This window comes from Arachis stenosperma, chromosome 4, assembly GCF_014773155.1.
Source record: "Arachis stenosperma cultivar V10309 chromosome 4, arast.V10309.gnm1.PFL2, whole genome shotgun sequence".
NCBI classification, from domain to species: Eukaryota; Viridiplantae; Streptophyta; class Magnoliopsida; order Fabales; family Fabaceae; genus Arachis; species Arachis stenosperma.
In genome coordinates this window covers 144,683,355-144,708,410 of record NC_080380.1, presented here as the reverse complement: position 1 = coordinate 144,708,410, position 25,056 = coordinate 144,683,355, and the positions used below count along the sequence as shown (strand labels likewise).

The 25,056-nt window shown below is 33.3% G+C and overlaps 2 protein-coding genes and 1 pseudogene across 2 annotated transcripts; 1 reads left to right on the top strand and 2 right to left on the bottom strand.

The window, feature by feature from the left end:
• Positions 1-4,823: 4,823 nt before the first annotated feature.
• Positions 4,824-6,200, bottom strand: LOC130975826 (UDP-glycosyltransferase 72B1-like). Its single transcript, XM_057900557.1, has one exon. It carries the CDS (start codon positions 6,198-6,200, stop codon positions 4,824-4,826), a length of 1,377 nt encoding a protein of 458 aa, XP_057756540.1.
• Positions 6,201-14,885: 8,685 nt separating this feature from the next.
• LOC130975825 (hydroquinone glucosyltransferase-like) lies at positions 14,886-21,721 on the bottom strand (annotated as a pseudogene).
• Positions 21,722-22,996: 1,275 nt separating this feature from the next.
• On the top strand, positions 22,997-25,042 carry LOC130975824 (uncharacterized). Its single transcript, XM_057900556.1, has one exon. The coding sequence runs from the start codon at positions 22,997-22,999 to the stop codon at positions 25,040-25,042; it is 2,046 nt and encodes a 681-aa protein (XP_057756539.1).
• The last annotated feature ends 14 nt before the right edge of the window (positions 25,043-25,056 follow it).

The following is a 25,056-nucleotide window of genomic DNA, read 5'->3' as shown; positions in this document are numbered from 1 at the left end:
CTTCTTGAGACCACCATATTAAATTGGGATCTCTTTGATTGAAATATATCTATTTGACACAAAAGATAAATAATTAATAAAAATCATTTATGAGCTGATCTTTTAAAAAAACACCAAAACAAAAAAATTAAAGATTATTTTTAATAAAAAAGGTCTATGGATAAAATAACATACTTGATAAGTATTTTAGGGTGAGCAACCACAATGACATAATAAATGCAATGTAACTTGTCAACTGAATTGAAAATCACAAATATGGCATTCCCAGACTTCAAAAATATCATTGAATAATAAGTGCAATAATAACTTTTTCTTCTTTGCAAGACAATTTCTTCTTCTTTGCTTTTGATTCTCTTTCAGTCACTAAAACAATCACAAAGATTTAGACATGAAATAGATAATTTGATTGAAGAAGGAAAGAGAGAAGAATAGAATCCTCATTGGTTGGGTGTAGAAAAGTTTTGGAATTTGAAATCAGGGGTGCGCAAAATAATGTATTGGAGTTTCTAATTTGGACTAACCTTTGAAGAGTCACCAGCTAACTTCCAACTGTCGCCCCCTCTTCTTCCGCCTTGGCCGATCCGTTTCCCTTTCCGCAAGAAGACCTGCGATTGAAGAAGCAGCTCAACTCAAAGCCAAACGCTAATCTAAATTAGTGAATTCAAACTATGTTAAAAAAGATGGTAATATATATTAATTATAAGTTCTGGCTAATTTCAATTACTAATCCAATAAAAATATAAACCAATATAAAAATATGTCTCAAAAAAGGGGCTCCAGTGAACAACTAACTGCTATGGTCAAGATAAAGGCATCCCTGCAGGCTTGCTCTTATATTAGTCAGCAATCTATCACTTGAATTATAATCATGCAAAAGTTATTTTGAAGCGGAAAAGGCTAAATCTTTTTTACTCCTTTTGTAATTGAAGAAATAAAAATAAAAATATGGACTAACCTTTGAGTCACCGGCCAACTTCTAACTACTGCCCCTACTTCTTCTGCCTTGACTGAATGTTTTTTCCCTCCGCAAGAAGACCTGCAATTAAAGCAGCAACTAAACTCAGAACCAAATGCCACTATATACGTTATAAGTTTGGCCAATTTCAATTACTGATCCAATAAAGTTATAAACCAATATGAAGACAAAGAAAAAGGGGCTCCAGTGAACAACTAACTGCTATGGTCAAGATGAGTCAAGATAAAGGCATCTTGCTCTAATATTAGAGAGCAATCTATCACTTGAAGAAATGAAAATAAAAATTATCAAGTGAATTATTAGAATTAGGAATTCTATGATAGTTATGGAAGCTATTTTCGTCAGAGTTTAAATGAAAGGTACCATCCAGTTGCAAACTCTTTTAACGTTTGCCTTCAAATTGCGAGTTAATTAGGATAAAGAACATCACTTTTATCACAACATATATACTTATTCACCCCATTTTCAATTGGTGTAATAATCAGTCTAATTTTTATAAATCATATTGAATAGATCTCTGTTTTCTACATTAAAAGAGAAAATAAAATAAAAAATCACATTTTACTCTCATCTGAAGAATTACACACATAAGAATTGATTGATTTACACGTGTATAACAGAATCATATAAGTATATATAAGCCTATTACATTCTTTTCATGTTTCAAAACTAAAACCAAGCATCACTGATTCCTTAAACATTCACAATGGTCCCACGTAAAATGGATATTACACAAAAAAATTGGAAATGTGTAAGAACATGCAAGTTTTTAAGAGAGAAATTAAAACTATTACCTTAATTTTTAAATAAATAAATAAAACCTTCCATTAAAGTTTTGTAAATATAAAGATTGTGTTATATCTAACTTTATACAACTTCTATGAGGTTAAATGGAGAGTTAATTAAATTTTTAATGATGATAAAAATACAATAACAACACAATAACTAAAATAAAATAGGAATAAAGATCAAACAACTAAAGTAGGCAAAACATGAAGTGAATCAGCACAATGAATTCTAATAAAGACAGTTCTAAGTAAACAATAATGGTATAAAAACTATTTCTAAGAATGGATAACCAATATGAATTGGAGATGTAAGCAATTATGTAAGCTTTTAAAATGAAAATAGAGAGAAATTTGCACAAAAACTCACCTGAACATAGTTTCCTTGGGATCAAGGCATGATGAACACCATTCAAAAACTGTCAAACAAATCATTTATTTGAAGTCATAGTCGTTAGTTTATAAACTGAATAAGTTCAAAAGGGTATGATAATTTTTAATATAACATATAGTAACTTACAAAAGGAATTTGGATATAGTCGAATAACAAAAAGATGTTACATATCATTGCCAAATCTCATAAATTAGTTTGAAACACAAATAGACACTTCAAACTCAATTAACCACACGTTAACAAAACAGGGATACCTCTAAATTCCAATGAACTAACACACACAAAATATTTTCAAATAAAGTAACCAAAAGATGAAATTGACACAAAATCAATTCATAATCATTGCTAGCCAAGAAATTAGGAAGAGTTCAAGCCAATAAACACCCATCCCATCAAAAGTTGTATACAATTAAATCTTGAGAAGGGTCAACTTCAGAAGAATTAGGTAGAGAAGACATGGTGGATTTTAGTCTAATAATTGTTTTAAATCTATGATTTATTTAATATGATAATTGTTTTAATCAACAGAAAATAATTCAAAAGCAATACTTTGAGCTAAATCAACATATGAAGGACCAAATATCAACAGAATAATTAATATTATGTAACAATTCAAACCACATGAAGTCCTAAAACTGAAAATATTAGTCCCAAAAAAAAAGCATTGTTAATAACAAAATCAACACATTCACCACAACATTTTTTTCCAGCTCTTCAACAACATAATCTACTTCTCTGCTCTTCAACAATTTATTGGAAGTAACTCAACAACAGGATATAGTCTTGAAGATCACTATGTCTCACCTGTTGAATTAGTTCTCTTCTCCAAAGCTTTGTTCCAACATCAAAGAAATACTAACTGCACTTTTAGCTACGCATCAACAGATATGCCACAGTATTCAAAGATTGAAAACAACTGTGCAAATATAGAAATATGAAGGGAGAAAGGTATTCATCAAATAGAAAGAAATATTACATTCGATTTACAAACTGTGCTTATATACCATTTCTGAAAGAAATAAATACATTCTTTTGCCAAAAATGACTTCTCAAAGAAAAAGTATACCTACCGAGGGTCCATACTTATTCCGCCTTGGCCAACTCTTTTTCCCTTCCGCAAGAAGACCTGCACTTGAAGAAGCAATTGAACTCGATATAGCTATTAAAATGTTTCCTTTTTCTTTGCTTTGAAAAATGAAGAAAAAAATATTTAGCTGTGGAAAAATATCTAATAAGAACAGCAAAACACAATTTCTTGGAACTCTGCTCTGTGCTTTGTTCATCGCTATAAACAGCAAAACATAAAGTTTAATAAGAACATAAATACACAGTTTGACTTCAGAAATTTACAAAAATTACCATCAATTTAGCAAGATGTAGGACTCTGTTTTCAATTAACGACTCCTTGAGACCAAAAATGAAAGCTATCAGTTCAGGAAAAATAAAGCTACAGTTGGTGAGAGGAAGAGGAAGAAGAGGAGTGAACATTGCTGATGAACTCCTTATGGGGCTCTTTTATCTCCTTGAGGGCCAGTGCTGACTACGAACCTTGCGGGTTTTTCGGCGAGCTTCTGCTCCTTTCACAACTGACCAATGGAGGCAAACGAAAGGCTTCATCTGCGCCGCCATGCTCCTGTACCTCATTAGAAACTGAATAGCACCCCGTGTGCCGTCACCAGCGCCCTTCTTGTAATCTGCTGCAGAATATCCACCGTCATCTGCTGCAGAATCATTCCCCGTCAAAACGACGTCTCGAGAAGAGAAGAGAGGCAAAGCCGGAAAGGATTGAAGAAAAGAGGGTAGAGTAAATGGGAGTTAGGAGAGAGAAATGAATAAGAGAAATTGATTTCTTACTTCTTTGGTCAAATTTGAGCGGAAAAAATTCCCGCTCAATCAGATGCACAACCTCTTCTTCTAAAATTAATTAGAATTGCTGCACCAACATCTTTCAATCTGCTGGATAAAACTAAAACACCCCTTCCTTTACTATCTAGTTTTAAATTTCACAAAATAGCGCCAAAATTAGATGATCGTTTAAACCAAAGCACTAAATTTTTCAATCGAACAAAACGTGTTGGAAACCGGGATTAAGCCCAATCAACCAATCAGAGCGAACTATCAGTGGTTAATCCCATCGTTTTGGGATTGTTGATGCTCTGACATGCGCTAAGCACAAAGGATAAAAGGGGGTACCTTAGAATTTGGGGAAAAGATTGTTGCCTTTTTTTTCCCTTTTCCATTAGACACAATGACTTCTCAATCCATTGTTTACCCTAATCATCCAATCAAAGGCTAGCATTTCTTCCTTCTCCCGCTAAATGGTGGTTTTGGGATTGCTGCTCCATTCACTCCCTTCAACCCACTGGACAAACGACTCTCCCGAGAACCTTCCACCAGGTAAGAAGTTCTTGCCGAGGAAGGGGATTGCTGAGCCCACTCTTGTATTTGTGCCAGCGAAAAAAAAAAAGGAGCTTGCAACAGTGGAGAAAGGGCCGGATTTGGAATTAACAATGTATATATAGGATAGAATTGTAATTTCCAGAGCAATAAGAACAGGTGTCGATTGGAGAAGAGGCAAAAACAGTTGTAAAATAGACAGGTGTTGGAGTCTGCTGTAGAGTGTAACTGTTTTGCAACACTTCTTTTATATAATAAATAGATTTGATATCTATTGAGTAGTTTTCCACATAAGAACCAACTCAGAAAGTTGCTTTGTTGAGGATCCATTTTCTCCTAGGGCTTTGGAAGCTGCATCCTTGAGTTCATTCACTCGATAACTAAGCTTCTTCCCTTCCTCACCTTCCATCAACTTCTCCACAACCCTAGTTATTTCTTCATTTTCCACCAACCCATTCTCACCAATTCTTGGTCTTGTTGCAACCTTAATATCTTCGGTAATCAAAACCGCATTCATCTTTTGCTCCGCATAGAGTGGCCATGCAATCATCGGAACTCCATTAACTATACTCTCGAGTATAGAGTTCCAACCACAATGGGTCAAGAATCCTCCAATAGATTCATGGGCCAATATTTGGGCCTGTGGAGCCCAAAATGGAACCACAAGGCCCATTCTAGTTCTCTCTACAAACCCTTCAGGCAAGAAATCAAGAGGGTCGGCTTGCGCATTAATAGTCTTGAACAAGGCACCATTTGCTACTTTGTCAGGACATTTGACAACCCACAAAAATCTTTGCTTACTATTCTCTAATCCAATAGCAAGCTCATGAGTTTGAGCACTAGATATAGTTCCACCACTACCAAAACATACAAATAAAACACTGCCACGTGGCTGCTCATCCAACCATGTTAAACATTTGTCGGCAGTCCCATTAGTTTGCTCTACGTTCACCAACGGTCCAACCGAGTAAACTGGAATCATGCCCGGTTCACCCTTTTGCAATTCCTTAAAGGTTTCCGGTTCGAGTTCTAAGAAGCTATTATTTATGATCCCTTGGGTCATCTTGAACCGGTTCGAGAGGCGAAGCATGCATTTGTAGGATTCACTGTTTCTCTCTTGAACCGGCTCTAACAAGTCTTTTCCATGAACCGGTACACATCCCGGAATATGGACCGGTTCAGAGAGATCTTTGAAATTTCCCTTGACCGTTTGGTCCAAGTAGGGAAGGTGTAAAGCCAAAGACAAGGTCATGGCAGAGGAAGGGAAGTAAAGGTAAGAAGGGATGTGAAGCTCTGAGGCGATATCAATCGCATCTAAGCCAAAGGGGTCGACGATGAACGTGGCAAGACGGTGGTGGGTGGAGGAGAGGGAGAGGAGGGTGCGGCGGAGGGAAGGAAGGGAGCGGAGGATGGTGAGAGCGGTGCTAAGCTCTGGGTTGGTGGTTGAAGGGATGTCAGAGAGGGAGACTGAGGGGAGGAAGGTTTGTGAGATGGCGGTGGGGAGGGAGCTGAGGAGGGTTGTTTGTGCGGCGGAGGGAGGGTTGCTGGAGGGGATGATGATGGTGACAGTTAGATTGATGTGGCGGCTGAGTCTCTTGGCTAATTCTAGCATTGGGATGAGGTGTCCCATGCCAGGACTTGGCATCATAGCCACTTCACAAGATGCTTCTTGTTCTTGCATCTTCTGCTCTTTCTTCATCCATGAATTTGCAATGGTGGGGTTTTTAAATTGAAACGAAACATATTATAAGAATTTAAATTTATACATTATTCTAAAATGCTATACCTATACAGCACATAAAGTCTCTAGATAAAGAAGATAAGAAGTAAGAATTAGGGTGTACATGTCTTTTGCTGAGATTGGATTTGTCCTAATTTAGATTTAGTTTTAAATATATATCGGGTCTATTTTTTAGACGGTGAAAATTTATATGAAGTCGATTTTATGTGAAGTTGATATCTGAGAATCCGTTAGATAAAAATTTAGTCAAATCAGTCAAATCATCTAACGACTCTCAGATATCAATTTCACATGAAGTTGACTGCATCTGAATTTTCACCTTTTTAGATTCTAATTCAATCCTATACCCGATGAAATTTAAATATTTTTAGGCCATAATTATATTGGGTCTAAATCGGATGAAAATCGAATCTTTAAAATTTTAACAATAATTTATAAAGAAATTTATAAAGAAGTTGATATCCATATTTAAACTTGAATTTGTCTATAAATTCTAATTTGATGCTTTTTTGATCTATTTTCTAATTCGATTAAAAATAAAATAATAAACTTATAATTAATATAATATAATATTAAAATTAATTTAAAATATATATATACATTTTTTAGTTTCCTTAGGATGCATACAAATCATGTGAAAATTAGGTTTGCCTTAATCCAAATTCAGTCTTAAATAATAACCAAATCTATTTTTGAGACTTGTACCTAACTTTAAATTCGATAAAATCACGTCAAATTAGCTCCTAAAATATTCGAATTCGAACCAAATTTTTAAATCGGACAGATCATATACATCCTTAATAAGAATATTCTATGATATTCTTTTTCTGCAATAACTAAGTTAGGTGGAGATTATCAATGGATTCTTTCTTTATTTATGGCCAATATGATGTCTTTAATTTAGCCTTTAAAATTTTTGTTTAATTTAATTTTTATAGAATATTTTAAATATTTAAATTTTTTTCATTTTTATCATTTTAAATATAAAATAAATTATTTAATTTTTTATAATAAAATAATAAATTTTAAGAACCGTAATAAATACCACCTTATTTGCTTAAATAGTTTCTGAGAAGATCCAATGATGTCGCTTCTACTTAAGCTAAGGGTCATTGGATCAATGATTATTGTCTCTAGTCTAGATATGATAATAAATTAATTAAAATATTATTTATACACTAAAATTTATAAATTAATTATTATATTTTTATATAAATATATATATAATTTAATTTATTTAAATATATATTTATAATTTATTTTATATTATATATTTTATATTAATAAATAATTTTTTAATTAATTTTTGCATACATTTAATATAATTGTAAGTTAAAAACAAGTTGAGTCTATTAGACTAGACAAACAAGTTGAGTCTATTAGACCAGACTAACTAAGTTAAAAATAAAATAAAATGTAATATAATATTTAATAATATAATAATGTTTAAATAATCAATTTAACTTGGTCTAATAATGATCTCTTTAGTTTGCTTAAACAGTTTCAATCCACCTTGTGTTTGCGAGATATTATCAAAAAAATGTTTGAATAAATTTAATATTATTTTAAACTTCTTAATATAGTATTATTTTAGGTTTCCTTTTTTTGAATTAAGATTTTGTCTATAGAAAACGTCAAACTATACTTATAGATATAAAAAATATATTAGATTTAGATAATTTTATGTTCAACCATACATATAAGCTTTAATTAACATATCATTATATCGGAATTGAATGTTTAAATAAGATTTCAACCTATTAAATAATAAATAATTATTTTCAATCATAAAAAAATTAAATACTGATAAAATTGACTACAAAAAATCCAAATTAATGTTATATTTATAAATAATAAATTATAATTGACAAAATATTTAACCAGTAACTTTTTATTAATTTCATTAAAAAAATCATACTAAATTTTTAGAATTACTCTAATCATCGTCTTTTTCAACATCTTAAACTTCTATCTTTTTTCTAATAAGATTAAAAAAAATCGCTAATCTACCAACAGAACCTCACATAATTACTTCTACCAACTTTGCCACTACATCCACCTTTGCAGAAGAATATAGCACTTATAAACGAAAGTGTGAATTGTTCATTGGTATAGTGATCTTCGCTATGATTTGTCTCTTCTTCATCAAATTCAAATTCAAAACCAGTATTTCAATTTATATAAAAATAAAAAGAAAATTAAACATAAGTTATGTGAGGTTTACAAAGACCGCAAGATTTTTCTTTTGTAGTGTTAGTGAGGATTTGGTTATAAGACTTCACCACTACTGTCTCTGTGTACAACGTTAAAGCTGTAATGACGGTGAGGATGGAACAAAATTAAAGAAAACTTTTAGAAGATAATTGTCAAGCTTTTTGATGCCATCGCTCCTAATAATATGATAGAAAGATGTACTTGAAGGAGCTCTTTAGCACCAATATTGATCCAAGTAATTAACTAATTAATTAATTAATAGTTAGTTATTAACATTTTATCAGTTCTTCTATTTTGTTTCTATTTCTCTTGTAATCACGATTAATATTTGTTTGTTACCTAGAGACCTCAAGTCCTCTGCGGCTCGGGTGATTGTGAGAGGGAGGATAGGCGAGACCTTGGGTTGACTTGGAGTTGATGTAGAGATATGAACCGTGAGCTGGAGACGTCAGAGGTGGTATGACGAGAGGGTGGCCACCTGTAAAGATACTCCGACGATTAAGTCAGTGTTCGTACGAGGTGATAGTCAAATTAGGTAAGATGTTACGTATCGTGGGGGAAGAGTAAACCTCTCCCCTTATATACTGTGTTAGGCAGGCCTATAAATGACTTAGTCCACTGGCCAACAAGCTTCTGTGAACTGTTTTAGTCCACATGGAAGGAGCAAGTCGTTCCAGACTTCGGGTCGGGACTTCAGGTGCTACTCCGAAGATATTGACCTGACCGATTTACTGGGTGTGGTGACTTGAACCGCGTAATAGTAAGTCACGCGTACTTCGGGTCGTACGTAAAAGACCGATTCGTCGGATTTTCCTATTATGGAGAATGGTTCGGACTTGGATTGGAGGCGGTGCTCTCGACCCGCCGGATAATCAGGCTGGATCGTGTGAGTCTGTAACAATATTCATACTTGCCAAATCTAAATATTTGAAAAAGCAATTGATTAATTAATTTTTGTGTTGTGATGTATTGTGTTTTGACAATTTAAAAATAAAGTTAGGTTTTGATAAGTAAGAATAGTATAAGAGATAGTAATTCTTAGTTAATGGAGATGAGTTCTGATTTTTTAGATTTTGTCAGAGAGAAAAAAAATAGTATTTTAAAAAGTTAAAAATGATAATAAAAAAATAATTTAAAAATGTAATATGTTTTTTTAAATAAAAAATTAATAAAAATTTAATTATTAAATTTTTTTGTTAAACATAATTTATTTTTTATGGTATAATATTAGTTTAAATTTTATATGATTAATTTTATCAATGTCTAAATTTTTAATAGTTAAAAATAATAAATTGCTCACCTGTAAAATTTATTTCCTCTACAAAACAAAGAAATGAATGATAACTGATGTTAATTAATTCAGTGAATATAAGCAGCAAAATTGAATACCATATATGCTAAAAAATTGGAATTAACTAAAAAAATATTAGATGAAGAAATAAGGGTTGTTAGATTTGTCACGTCAAAGTAAAATTGTGTCACATGTCAATGACAATCATTTTTATCAGTAGAATTAGGTATTTTTTAAATATTATTATTTATTTAGTTTTTAGAAATAAAAAAATATTTTTTATTTTTTAAATAATTAATATATAAAAATCAATATTTAAATTATTAATTAAATAATAATAAATTTTTAAAAAAATTTAACTAAAAATTGACTTTTAAAAGACAAATAGTATTTTTCCATTATTATATTATATATAAGGGTGTCTTTATTTTTTTACTTTATTGGTCCACTCTCTCACGTTAAATTAAATTATTAAATCTTTAAAAATTAGTAAACTTTAGTAATATGTTTTTGCTCCGATCCGACCAATAAGAGTCATGAGTCCATTTATAGATCTCCGAATTATCGGCATTTGACCCGGGTTTAGAGGTGACCCGCATGTCACCTCATGATCTATGAAAATTTGGACAGTTAGCAAAAACTTTTAGACGAATGAATTTAAGAAAAAAGATCCATTCAAATATAGAGTATAAATGAAGAAGAATTTACCATTCTTTAAAGGTACGTCATCTTTTATCCTAATTAATTACTGTATTATATGAATACCGACTTTAACATCAAAATATCTTTACAAATAATCCCATCCGCTAATTTACTGACAACTCAAACAACCTTTTTTCTCGTAAAATTCGTGTTCAAGTCCAAATCTCTTCTCATACTTTAAACTGACTCCACTCAAACCGCTATTTATTCGAGCTACCGAACAGTTTCATTAAAAAAGTTGGTTTCTTTTCAAACACTAATTAAATTTTATATACTATTAGATAAATTGTAAACTTACCCATTTATTGCTCACCCATTTTCTCTTTTCTTAAAGTCTTAATTTTAAGTGAAAGAAATATTTTTATTAGCTACAATATTTGCGTACTTTAGCCACGATTAACAATGGCTAAAATCGATATTTCTTGCAATGATATTATATGAAAAATTAATTAGTATCATAAACTTTCTTTAAAGAAAAATTTTATTAAATTTATATACAATAAAATAACTTGTATAAATTAAAATTTTTCCTTTTAATTTTACAAAAGTGTGGAATCGTGCACAAGGATGCTAAGTAGACATGTCCATCTTGAAACGATTCTATATTTCTATCCCACTCCGCTTAATAGCGGATTGGTAGGTTCGTGGACTACACTCGTCAATTTTTTTAATTTTAAAAAATTATTAAATAATTAAATATTAAAATATATAATTTTATAAATATTTTTTTTGTGTTTTTATGTGTATTTATAATTATATTATACTAATTAAATTTATACACATAACATTCATAAGTTCATATATATAACATTCATAATTATATATAACTAACATTTAAAAATTAAATTCATATTTATTAGATATTATATTCATACACATCATTTTTTAGTTATTGCATAAGTAATTATCAAATTAACACAAATATTTTTAATTTTTATCATAATTGAATTAAAAAATATCAAATTCTTAAATTAATTTATTCAATTGATAAATTTACTCATAGCATTCATAAATTTATACACATAACATTCATAATTTTATACTCATAATATTCATAATGCTATACGTATGATATCTATAATTAATAAATTTTTATAATTAATATTACTAAATTTTAAACTATGCATCTTATTGTATTCTTTAAATTATCTCATATGTGCACTTCACGATTTAAATTATTTTAATATTTTTTATTTAATATTCATATGTATATTTATTTATTGATTTTAATATGGCAAATTAATAATTATTTTTAAAATAAAATTTTTAATTTTTTTTATATTTTATTTTTAATTGAACTTTCATATTTTCTGTGAAAAATCGTATTTTAATGGATAATAATGTGATTGAGAGATGTTAGGGTGTCGCAAATCTAAATTTCATTTAAGGGTCTGTCGTTGACTAATGGGTTACTGACGGGATGAATGAGTTGACCACTCGATCAACCCAAATTGATTATGTTTTTTAATCAAGTTAATCCACTGTATATATAGTTCTATCATGAAATGAAATACAACATTTAAATTGATTGAGTCTCACAATTTATTTAATAATAAAAGAATGATTTAATTTTGAACATAAAAGAAAAAGCTAAGTGAGTTGGAAACATAAATAATATTTTCTAACTATTTAGAAAAATATTTTAGCATGTTCGGTAATATTTGAAAAAAAGTATCTTTTTACTTTTTACATTTATTAAAAATTAATTTAATTTTAGTACAGCATTTTTAATATAAAAAACTTTACAATATATCTAATTATTATGTTAAACAATTTTTTTTTTACATTCAAACTTTAGTAATTATTTAAAAATGTAATTGAATAAATATATAAATTATTTTAAACTATCATAATATTAAAATCAAAATTCTCAAAAATTATGCATATAAAAAGGAATATATCCTATAAAAAAATTTAAGTATTTTAAAAATATCAGTATTTAAGCAATTTTAATATTTAACTTCAGTTATAAAAAATATATAATATATATTAATTAATTAATAATTAAAATTACTACCGATATTTTAAAAATATTTGAAAATTTTCCAATTATATATATTGATCGTTGCAACTGCAAGTCTTGTCATGCGGTGCAATTAGTGGTAGTGCACTAGTGCCCCCACTTTGAGAAGTTGAGACTTTTGAGTCGCATTGTATAATGTATACACTATACACACAAAATATCACGATCGAAATCATTCATCCCTTGAAAGCTGTACCCATAAAGGAACTCTTGGGTGCCCAATTTAGTTAGAAAAATAATAAATGGAATCGAAGATTATAAATTTATAATTTATAAAGTAAGTTTTAGCATGAGAAGCTATATCCACCATCTAAGTCCCCCCAAAATCAAGGTCAGCATTTTTGAAGAATAAGGCGGAAAGAATACAGCGGTGTTTGCACCTAAAACTTTTCTTTTAAAATTAAATATTAAATTTTAATTTTTTTTGATAAGTTTAGACAAATATTTTTAGACACTATAGCAATTATTTATGTATAATGGTCCCATGATTTAAGATTTTTAAGACGAAATTGCTGGATTGTACATTTGTTAAATAAATCTTAAGAGAGATCGTTGCAGCTAAAATAAATGTCTTTCATGATAATGTGAGTACAAGTGTACAACTATTAATTATATGCAATATAATTTTTAATAATTTAAATGCAAATATAATTATGACAAAATTCTCTAAAATAAGTAAATTAATAAATTGAGAAAAAAATTTTATTATTATTAAATTTATAATTTTATTGTACGTGAATTTTATTATTTTAATTAAAAAATTAATTTTGATATGCTGTGAGAGAGTAAAGTAATTTTATATATACTGTATTTAATTACGTAATATCACATTAGTAAAAATAATTCTTTTATATTAATTGCGTGAATAGTCATCCAAAAGAATGATATAGTTACACGACTGTATATATATTGTAAATGCATAAAAATTAAACTCTTTAATCAAAACTAAATTGTCATTTAATTTCATTTTTTACCAATTTCTTTCTAAGAGTAAAGAGGACACTGTATTCGATGGTTTAGAATGTTTGGATCATTAAATAGTCTCATAACAAAATATATTTTTTAAGTTTTTTAATAACCGTTAAATAGTCTTTATTTAATTTTAATTACAAATTAATTCTTTATATATTATTTAATTATAAAATTTATTTTTTTATTTTATAAATTATTATTTTATCATTCATCTATTATGTTTATTGATAATCAAAAACAAAAACAATAACAAATTAGATCTTTCATTATTAATCGTAATAAATATTTTGACAATACTAATCAATTAGAATTTAATCCTTAATCCATTACATCTGTATAGGTTTGTGAAATCATATTTGTTAGATAGTCAATCGATTGGATGCACAAAATAATCTATTGAATTTATAGTTTTTCCAAAATTCAATCGATTGAAATCGATACACAATCGATTAAATTTTCAAAGACATGTGAAATTTTTCTTATTCAATAAATTGTTCATGTTACTCAATCGATTAAAATCTTCAAAGCAATACGAGATCTCATTCTGATGCAACTCCTTACTAAACCTTGTGATCAATAATGTTGAAAAGAACCCAGATATTTTTACTATGTATGAAGTACCATCCCATTTCCATCGTCTTGCGAATTATTGACGATGATAAAATTAGAATATTCAAGCCTAAAAAAAAGAACCGTCTTTCTTTTAATAACTCTAACCTCAAACCAAGCCTTTGCCATTGCCCAATGCCCATTATGCATGCATAGCCTCAGTATGAGAATCAAGGCATTCTACTGGGCAGTGAACACATGTGAAAATATTTTAGAGCTAACTGATTTAAAGTAGGTTTTGTCAAGTGAATCATCTGCATGCTCAAAGATTAAACATCATCGTTAACCAAGTTTTCTAAAACAAAAGAATAAAATTAATATTGTCTAAAATATATTAAACATTATATTATTCAAATTTTTAATTAATTAAACATATTTAAAATTATAACTTAAAATAAAACGAATATAAATATTTTAAATACAAGCACAAAAATAACGTTTTAAATTCAATTATTATTTTAAAGCTAAAAGTTCATTGGATAAATCTGTTCTCGTCCCGCCAAAACCCGTAAATTATTAAAGAGGGCTGGTTATGCGAGTTTTTTTTATTACAGTAGTCTCAAATTTTTAACCACTCTCATTTTTTTTAGTGAGTTACGCAAGCTAACCCAACAGATTTTCTCCCGTTTGCCAACCTTTAGTCATGGAGCGGGGATGCTTAAATCCAAAAAAAGATAGTACCAAAGTTGGCAATATATAGACTTGAAACAATTAATTGTACAAAGAGGGAAAAAAAAAAGGGAAAATTATTAAATCAACATCAATAAATATAATGTGATATCTATGGAGTTTTCCACATAAAAACCAGCTCAGAAAGTTGCTTTGTTGAGGATCCATTTTCTCCTAGGGCTTTGGAAGCTGCATCCTTGAGTTCCTTCACTCGATAACTAAGCTTCTTCCCTTCCTCACCTTCCATCAACTTCTCCACAACCCTAGTTATTTCTTCATTTTCCACCAACCCATTCTCACCGATTTTTGGTCTTGTTGCCACCTTGAAATCTTCAGTAATCAAAACCGCATTCATCTTTTGCTCCGCACAAAGTGGCAATGCGATCATCGGTACTCCATTAACTATACTCTCGAGTATAGAATTCCAACCACAATGAGTCAAGAATCCCCCAATAGATTTATGGGCCAATATTTGGGCCTGTGGAGCCCAAAATGGCACTACGAGGCCCATTCCTCTAGTCCTCTCTACAAATCCTTCAGGCAAGAAATCAAGATGGTTGGCTTGCGCATCAATATCATTGAAAAAGGTACTATTTGCTAAGTTGTCAGGACGTTTGACAACCCACAAAAATTTTTGTTTACTATTCTCTAGTCCAATAGCAAGCTCATGAGTTTGAGCACTAGATATGGTTTCCCAGCTACCAAGACATACAAATAAAACACTGCCACGTGGCTGCTCATCCAACCATGTTAAATATTTGTCGGCAGTCCCATTAGTTTGGTCTACGTTCACCATCGGTCCAACTGAGTAAACCGGAATCATGTCCGGTTCACCCTTTTGCAGTTCCTTAAAGGTTTTCGGTTCAAGTTCTGGAAAGCTGTTACTGATGATTCCTTGGGTCATCTTGAACCGGTTCGACAGGTGAAGAATGTAATTGTAGGCTTCATTATTTCTCTCCTGAATCGGCACTAACAAATCTTTTCCATGAACTGGTACGTGTCCGGGAATCTGAACCGGTTCAGTGAGATCCTTTAAGTTGTCCTGGACCGTTTGGTCCAATTAGGGAAGGTGTAAAAATAAGGACAAAGCCATCGCGGAGGAGGTGAAGAAAATGTAAGAAGGAATGTGAAGCTCTGAGGCGATATCAATCGCATCTAAGCCAAAGGAGTCGATGATGAAGGCGGCAAGATGGTGGTGGGTGGTGGGTGGAGGAGAGGGAGAGGAGGGTGTAAAATGGTATCAATCTTAAGTAGCAAATTAACAATAAATGGAGAAAGTGAAAAAGAGTTACTAGCAGCCAGTGAAATGGCTGCAGCAGAATGAGGAAGAAAAGAGTGAATGAGAAGAAACCGAGAGAGAGAGAGAGAGAGGAGTGTTGTGATGATGAATTTTCTGATTCTAATTGAATAATACATCATAAGAACTTCACACTATGCTATATGGTTTATATAGCTGTGCAAAAGGTATGAAAACAAAAGGAATAACAAACTATATATTAGCTAGCCCTAACAAACTAGTCAGCTGAATAATCTAACAAACAAACAAAATATACTAACAAATCTTTTACATTTGAAAATATTATTTTCAGCATATATATTAACTAACATCCCCCCACAAGCTGGTATTACTTGGTTTGTGTAGATCAAGTAATCCCAGCTTGGATAGCAAGTAGGAAAAGGGTCCCGGTGCAAGAGGCTTTGTAAACAAATCAGCCAGCTGCTCACTAGAGGCAATATGTTGAAGATTTGAAATTCCTTCTTTATATTTGTTACGAGCTACATGACAGTCAATTTCAACATGCTTTGTCCGTTCATGAAAAACTGGATTTGAGGCAATATATATAGCAAATTTATTGTCACAGAATATATCAACGGGCAAGGGAGGAGAAATCTTGAATTCTTTTAGAAGTTTTAGCAACCATATAAGTTCACAAGTTCCATTTGCTAGAGCTCGATATTCAGCTTCAGAAGAGGATCTAGAGACTGTTGTTTGCTTCTTGCTTTTCCAAGATATAAGAGTTTGGTCAAGAAAGAAGCAATAACCAGTAATAGATTTTCTAGTATCCTTACAAGCCCCCCAATCAGAATCAGTATATCCAGAGAGAATAAAAGAATTAGAGGCAGAAAAGAAAAGACCTGATGCTGGTGACTGTTTCAAGTACCGAATCACTCTATAAACTACCTTGAGATGAACATCAGTGGGACAATCCATGAATTGAGTAAGACAGCCTACAGGGTAGCTCAAGTCAGGTCTGGTATTAGTGAGATAAAGAAGACGACCAACCAGCCTTCTATAAATAGCAGCATCGGGTAGAGGAGAGCCACAATTTCTTGACAAAGATGTAGTATAATCCATGGGTGTAGTGGCAGGTTTGGCTCCAAGTAAGCCACAATCATTAATCAAATCTAAAGCGTATTTTCTTTGATAAAGAGCAATCCATGTTTTACTCCTTGCTACTTCCATACCAATGAAGAATTTTAAAATACCAAGATCCTTTATCTTGAATTTGCTGTCCAAGAAGCGTTTGACAGCTTTAATTTTCGAGAGATCATCACCAGCTAACACAAGATCATCGACATAGACCAAAATAGCAGTGAAGCTAACATTAGTGGACTTGATGAATAAAGAGTGATCATTTTCTGACTGAATATATCCCAAATCAATTAGAGCATTAGATAGTTTGATGTTCCATTGACGACTCGCCTGTTTCAAACCATAAAGAGATCTTTCTAATTTACAAACTAACTTGGGATTATCACACTTCAACCCTTTTGGTAACTTCATATAAACATCTTCATGGAGATCTCCATGAAGGAAGGCGGTATTGACATCAAGTTGATGAAGATGCCAATTCTTTGATGCTGCAATTGCTAAGAGAACTCTCACTGTGCTCATTTTAACAACCGGGCTGAAGGTGTCAATATAACCAACACCTGGAGTTTGAGTGAACCCCTGAGCGACTAACCGAGTCTTATGTCTTTCAATTGTCTCATCTGGGTTGAATTTTGTGCGAAAATCCCATTTACAACCTACTGCATTCTTGCCAGGAGGAAGAGAAGTGATGATCCAGGTCTTGTTTTGCTCAAGAGCAGCAAGTTCTGCATCAATAGCCTTTTTTCAGCAATCATGCATAACAGCCTCAGAGTAGTGCTTCGGGTCAGGGTTATTTATAAGTGCAAAAGTGAAGGCTAGATGTTTTGGAGAGAAAGATGCATATGACAAATGGTGTGATAAAGGGTACTTAGAGTTTGAAGAAGAACGAACAGCATTGATGGGATCCTCATGTGATGCCATACTGAAACAATGAAAGTTCTTAAGGTATGAGGATAGTTTTCTATCCCTCTCAGACCTTCTTAGGGCAGGCTGAGTTGGTTCAGATTGAATGTGATCAACATGAGGCATAAGGACAGTAGCATTATCACTATTTTCATGAATGGATGATGCATATGCAGATGATGTAGAATTCTTACTAATGTCATTATTCAAAGATGAAAGAGAGCTATTGTTATTAGAGACATCAGAAGTAATTCTAGGATGTGATGATGTATGGATAATATCTTCATAATGTGATGCAGAAGGCAATTGTAATTCAGGAAAAGGATCAAAATCTGTTGGATTAAAAGAGTGTTGTGGGTGAGAATTTGATTTTGCATGAGTCCCAATTGTTGTTTGAACAGATCTAAAAGGAAAATGGTGTTCAAAAAATTTTGTATTTCGTGAGATAAAAATTTCTTTTGTATTTAAATCAAATAAAATAGAACCTTTGGTTCCTGACTTGGATCCTAAGAAAATACACTTTCGAGCTCTAGGATCTAGTTTTGTCCTACCAGCTGTAAGTGTTGAAGCAAACACAAGACAACCAAAAACTTTAAGCTCATTTAGATCAGGTTTTGAATGAAATAAAGCTTCATATGGAGTTGTATTGTTCAAAAAGGCACTAGGTAACCTATTAATTAAATGAACTGAATGTTGCACAGCATAATGCCAAAAACATTTGGAAACATTTGAATGAAATAATAATGCTCTTGCAACTGTCAGCAGGTGTTGATGCTTTCTCTCCACAACACCATTTTGTTGTGGAGTTTCAACACAAGAAGTTTGATGTTCTATGTCTTTTGAACTATAAAATGAGTCCATTTTGAATTCCATACCATTATCAGTTCGAATTCGCTTAATTCTTTTGCTGAATTGTGTTTGCACAAGTTGAACAAAGTCTTGAACCAATTTTCTAGTTTCAGATTTCAATTTCATGCAATAAATCCATGTGAACCGAGTTTTGTCCTCAACTATAGTTAGAAAATATTTATGACCTGAAGTTGATTGAATAGAAAGAGGTCCCCAAATATCAATATGCAATAAATCAAAAGCATTTTCAGAATTTGTATTGCTTGTTGTGAAAGGTAATTTTCTCTATCTAGCATATTGACAAGAATCACAAACATGTGAAGAAGTAATGCAATCAATAAAAGAAAAGCTTTTTTGCATAGTAATCGTTCTGCTGTAAGGTAAATGACCTAGTCTAGCATGCCAAAGAGTTCCTAGATCTTGCTGCACACTAAGAGCTATAGATTGTATCCTAAAATCTAATGAAGGCATTTTTATAGGTTCAGCATTCATCACATATAAGTCTCCTTGCATCTCAGCTTGCCCAATCATCTTCAATGAAGAAAGTGCCTGTATCTCACAGTAAGAATCAGTGAATTTAAATTCACAATGTAATGATTTAGTAAGCTTGGAAACAGAAATTAAATTATATTTAAAGTTAGGTATGAATAAAACATTGGTAAGGATTATAGAAGTTGACAATTGCACAGTTCCACAAATATTCGTAGAGGTCTTAAATCTATCAGGTAGATTAATCAAAACAGGCTTTATATGATAAAAAATTTTAAAAAAATCTTGAAGATAACAGGCATGATCAGTAGCACCACTATCTAGTATCCAAGAGGTTTTAGTAAAACATGCAGTCAAAATATGTCTACCTTTTGGTTGAGTTAAGGTGGCTGAGGAAGTGATATGATTCACACTACTTGAAGCTGTCATGGGTGGTTGCTGGAGAAGTGCAATTAAAGTTTGCTTCTGGTTTGGAGTCAAGACAAGAGCAGTTTCATTACCACCTTCTTCTTAACCAGAATCAGTAATGTCACCACCAGCACCTGAATCTTCAATTTCACCTTCAGTGCTGATGTGATTTGCACTTTTCTGCTTCCACTGTGCAGGAAGACCATTTTTCTTGTAGCAATTCTCAACCAAATGCCCAATTATGTTGCAGTAAGTGCATAATTTGGAAGTGTATCCTTTACCAAAAGTCTTCTGAGTAGTGTTTCCCTTGCTACCACTTCGACCTCCTCCTCTGCCTCTTGAGGAATAACTACCTCTTTGTTGATGTTGTACTTCCATAGAATTTGTGATTATCTTTGTATCCAAGAAATCTGAACTTAGTTCCCTCTCTTGTTGAGTTAGCATTGCCAAAACAGCATTGATATCAGGCAAAAGTTTTAGTAACATAATCTGAGATTTCACAGCAGAGTATTGCTCATTCAGACCTCTAAGAAATTTCACAACGTATTCCTCAGAAGCATAATCCCTAATAATAATTTTTAATCCACAGTTGCAGCCATTAACACAAGCTATACAGCTAGGGATTGTACGAAGGTTCTCTAATTCTTCCCAAACAGATTTCAATTTGGTAAAGTAGGAAGTAACAGTTAAATCACCTTGCCTGATAGTGTAGAATTCCTCTTTCAATTCTCCAACTCTAAAGACATCTCCATGTGAGTAACGATTCTTCAATTCCTTCCACAGATCTGAGGCATTGCTAATCCACATCACACTCTTAGCAATTTTTGGGGAGAGCGAGAGGTTGAGCCATGAAAGCAAGATGTTATTGCAGCGATCCCAAGTTTCAAACAAAGGTTGATTCTTAGCTGGTTTTGGAATTGAACCATCTAAGAACTTCACCTTGTTCTTCGATCTGAGTGCTCTCCACATATCGTGTGACCATTGGTAGTAGTTTTGAGAAGTAAACTGAAGCGGAATCAAAGCCGTACCTGGGCTTTCACTTGGATGAAGATAATACGGGCTGATGGGGTCAGAGATTGGAGAAGAAGAGTTCGATTTGTTGAGCTGAGCTTGAAATTGCGAGAACTGGCGCATAAACGCTGTGAATTGTTCGAAATCTGCAGCGGAATCTACTTGAGTATTGGCATTTGAGCTGTTTTCTTCGTTTCTCGCCATTGATGTAACTTAGCTCTGATACCATGTAAAATAGTATCAATCTTAAGTAGCAAATTAACAATAAATGGAGAAAGTGAAAAAGAGTTATTAGTAGCTAGTGAAATGGCTGCAGCAGAATGAGGAAGAAAAGAATGAATGAGAAAAAACCGAGAGAGAGAGAGGAGTGTTGTGATGATGAATTTTCTGATTCCAATTGAATAATACATCATAAGAACTTCACACTATGCTATATGGTTTATATAGCTGTGCAAAAGGTATGAAAACAAAAGGAATAACAAACTATATATTAGCTAGCCCTAACAAACTAGTCAGCTGAATAATCTAACAAACAAACAAAATATACTAACAAATCTTTTACATTTGAAAATATTATTTTCAGCATATATATTAACTAACAGAGGGTGCGGCGGAAGGAAGGGAGGGAGCGGAGGACGGTGAGAGCGACACCAAGCTCTGGGTTGGTGATTGAAGGGAGGTCAGAGAGGGAGACTGAGGGGAGGAAGGTGTGTGAGATGGCAGTGGGGAGGGAGCGGAAGAGGGTGGTTTGTTCGGTGGAGGGAGGGTTGCTGGAGGGGATGATGATGGTGACAGTTAGATTATTATGGCGGAATGCGGATGAGTCTCTTGGCAAATTCTATCATTGGGATGAGGTGTCCCATGCCAGGACTTGGCATCATAGCCACTACACAAGATGCTTCTTGTTCTTGCATCTTCTATAATTCTAAGTTGGGTGGAGGTTATTGTTTCTTTCTTTATTTATTTGCTTAAATAGTTCTAAGAAGAACCAATGATGTCCCCAGTTCAACGTAAGTTAGCGTCATTGGATCAATAATTGTTGTCTTGATACAATAATAACATGTGGGATCCATTGGATTATAAGGTGAAATGATCTTATGTACATACAGTTATTTTTTATGTGCCATAATTACATGTAAATTTAAAAAATAAAATAAAATTAAATTAAAAATAAAATAAAATTAATATTATCGGGACAAAGTAATAATGTTGGAGTTAATTTATGCTACATTTAAATCAAATCCCACAAGCAGGTTTCTCATGTATTAAACTTCCTAATACAGTATTTATTATTTTAAGTTTCTTTTTTTGAAATAAATTTTGTTTATAGATATAAAAATTGGTAAAAACTCAATAGGTAGTAAATACTTTTATGTGAATTTGTTAATTAAAAATTATTAGATAATTTAATATATTTAATTAAATTATTAATTGATGACTTTCTACTTTTAATTTTACATTGAAAAGAACAACACATGATTGTTCAACCTAAAAATTACATTAGATTTAATTAGGATGATTTTATGTTCAACCACATAGATGAGCATTAACCTTTCAGGAGGGTATTATTTTCTGTGGGAGCATAAGATCGCACGGGTTTCTTATTTTCATATTGAGGTTATTATATATTTATATTGCCAAAGTGTTTGTTTGACGTAGTACCGCACTATGTAAAGTAAGATAGGATTTAGATTCTATTTCAATTCTATTTACAAGTTGATAATTTTTTAAAATTTGATATGACCAGTAAGATCGGTTACGAATTATAGCTCGGTAACGCACCCACAATAATGGCCGAACATTCGCAATAATCAGCATTTATCTCCATAACGTCGGACATGCGGTTAATGCTCACCTCAGACGTTACAACTTAGACAAAACGGTCATCCCAATCCAAATTTATATAAAAGCAAAGGACAGAAACGAAAGAGGTATGCAATCTTTCTGAGAAAAACTCCTCATATACTTTTCACCTATTAACTTGAGCGTCGGAGTGCCTTTGCAGGTACCCACCTCCACTTCTCTCTTACCGACGAAGTCCGGGACGTATCTTGGGAACTTGCCGACCTTACCAGAAGAAGCGACCTATACCTCGGCTCAGCCCGGTAAGAACATTGGCGCCCACCGTGGGGCCGAAGAATTCTAAAAAATATCATTCGTAGCAGGCCCCAAAAATTACATACACTTCCATGGCTGACGTTCCCCCGCCAACACCATCCGAACTTCTGAGGATGGTGACTGAACTCCAACAAGCAAATCAGCGAATGGCAGAGGAAAACCAGAGAATGCAAAACCAAATCGCACAATTAGAACAGGCTCGCCTAGAGCATCAAAATCACGATCATGAAAATAACGAACGAACTCATGTCTCCGAGACGCCGCAGAGCGACAATGAAGAAAATCCGCGCCATGATGAAACCCAACCCGATAACGAAGAAGAACAACCCGACAACTCGGCAGGACCATTCACAGCAGATATAATGAACTTCCAACTCCCCCGACAATTCACTCTGCCGACGACTTTAACCCCATACGACGGGTTGGGTGACCCAAAACAGCACGTCAAGAAGTTCCGATCTATCATGATCGTTAACGGTGCATCTGACCCAATTCTTTGTCGATGTTTTCCATCTTTTTTAGACGGTCCTGCACTTGACTGGTTCTGTTCTTTGCCTGCAGATTCGATATCTCGTTTTCAGGAGCTGGCCGCCCAATTTGAGGATCATTTTGCAGCATCCGCAATATATCTCCACGATTCTGATTACTTGACGACCATAAAACAGGGAGCACAAGAAAGTCTGAAGGACTATATCACCCGCTTTACAAAGGTCGCCATGAGAATTCCCGACCTCCATCCAGAAGTTCATTTGCACGCCATAAAAAGCGGCCTTCGCCCTGGCAAATTCCAAGAAACTATTGCAGTAACCAAGCCAAAAACCTTAGCCGAATTTCGTGAAAAGGCTAAGGGTCAGATCGATGTTGAAGAACTCAGACAAGCAAGGAAAACGGAAAGATCGGCAACGAATAAGGACGACGATAAACCTCGGGATAGCAGAAAAGCATTTAAGCCGGTTCCACGATATGACTCATACACCAAATTCAATACAAAAAGGGATGATATCATAAAGGAGATATTAAATTCCAAACTAATCAAGCCTCCTCGCAAAGCTGGCAATTACCCCGAGTCAAAGGGCGTCGACAGATCAAAGTATTGCACCTTTCACCAGAAACACGGACACACCACCGACGAATGTATCATCGCCAAAGATCTCCTCGAGCGGCTAGCAAGACAAGGACATCTCGATAAATTTATTGCAGGGCAGATGCAGAAAAACACTACCCCCACACCAGACGCATCAGCAGCTGGCACCTCCTCAAAAGGAAAGGACAAAGCACCGGCACAACCTAGAGGGGTAATAAACTGTATCTCAGGGGGCTATGCTGGAGGAGGACACACAAGCTCAGCCAGAAAGCGTACTTACAGGGCTATGCTAGCAATTACAGATGCCCCAAGCCATCCTCGGCTGCCGACGAACATTTCAGAAGTAACCTTCAGACCAACCGACTTCAACAGTGCCGATGTCAATCTAGACGACCCTGTTGTCATCTCAATTCAGCTGGGAGACCTGATAGTGAAGAAAGTTTTACTCGACCCAGGAAGCAGTGCAGATGTTCTATTTTTCACCACCTTTGAAAAGATGAAGCTGAGTAACAACATTCTGCAGCCATACATGGGAGACCTGGTTGGATTTTCAGGAGAACGAGTTCCTGTACTCGGATCAGTGTGGTTACAAACCACACTCGGTGAGCAACCATTACACAAAACACAGGATATTCAGTATCTTGTGGTCGACTGTCTTAGCCCATACAACGTTATATTAGGCAGACCATTTTTAAACAAATTCGCTGCAATTGTTTCTACTGTTCACCTCTGTGTTAAGTTCCCCGTGCAGGACAATGTCATAGCTACAGTTCACGGAGATCTCCAGGAGGCGAGGCAATGCTACAACACAAGCCTAAAGCCACCCAAAAAAGTCGGACAGTCACATGTCAACTCTATAAAGTCGGAACAGATAACAATATCCGAACTTGACCCACGGGCCGACTTTCAGGACCGGCCTACGCCAAACGAGGAGTTGACAAAAATCATTTTAAAAGACGATCCACTAAAATTTACTTTTGTAGGTACTTCCATGACTCCAGAAGATACGAAAAATCTGACAAGCTTCCTATAGGAGAATGCCGACTT

What these genes read in the sequence shown, in the direction of transcription:
- LOC130975826 (XM_057900557.1), bottom strand. Translation starts at nt 6,200, where the DNA reads ATGATGCCAAGTCCTGGCATGGGACACCTCATCCCAATGCTAGAATTA.
- LOC130975824 (XM_057900556.1), top strand. Translation starts at nt 22,997, where the DNA reads ATGGCTGACGTTCCCCCGCCAACACCATCCGAACTTCTGAGGATGGTG.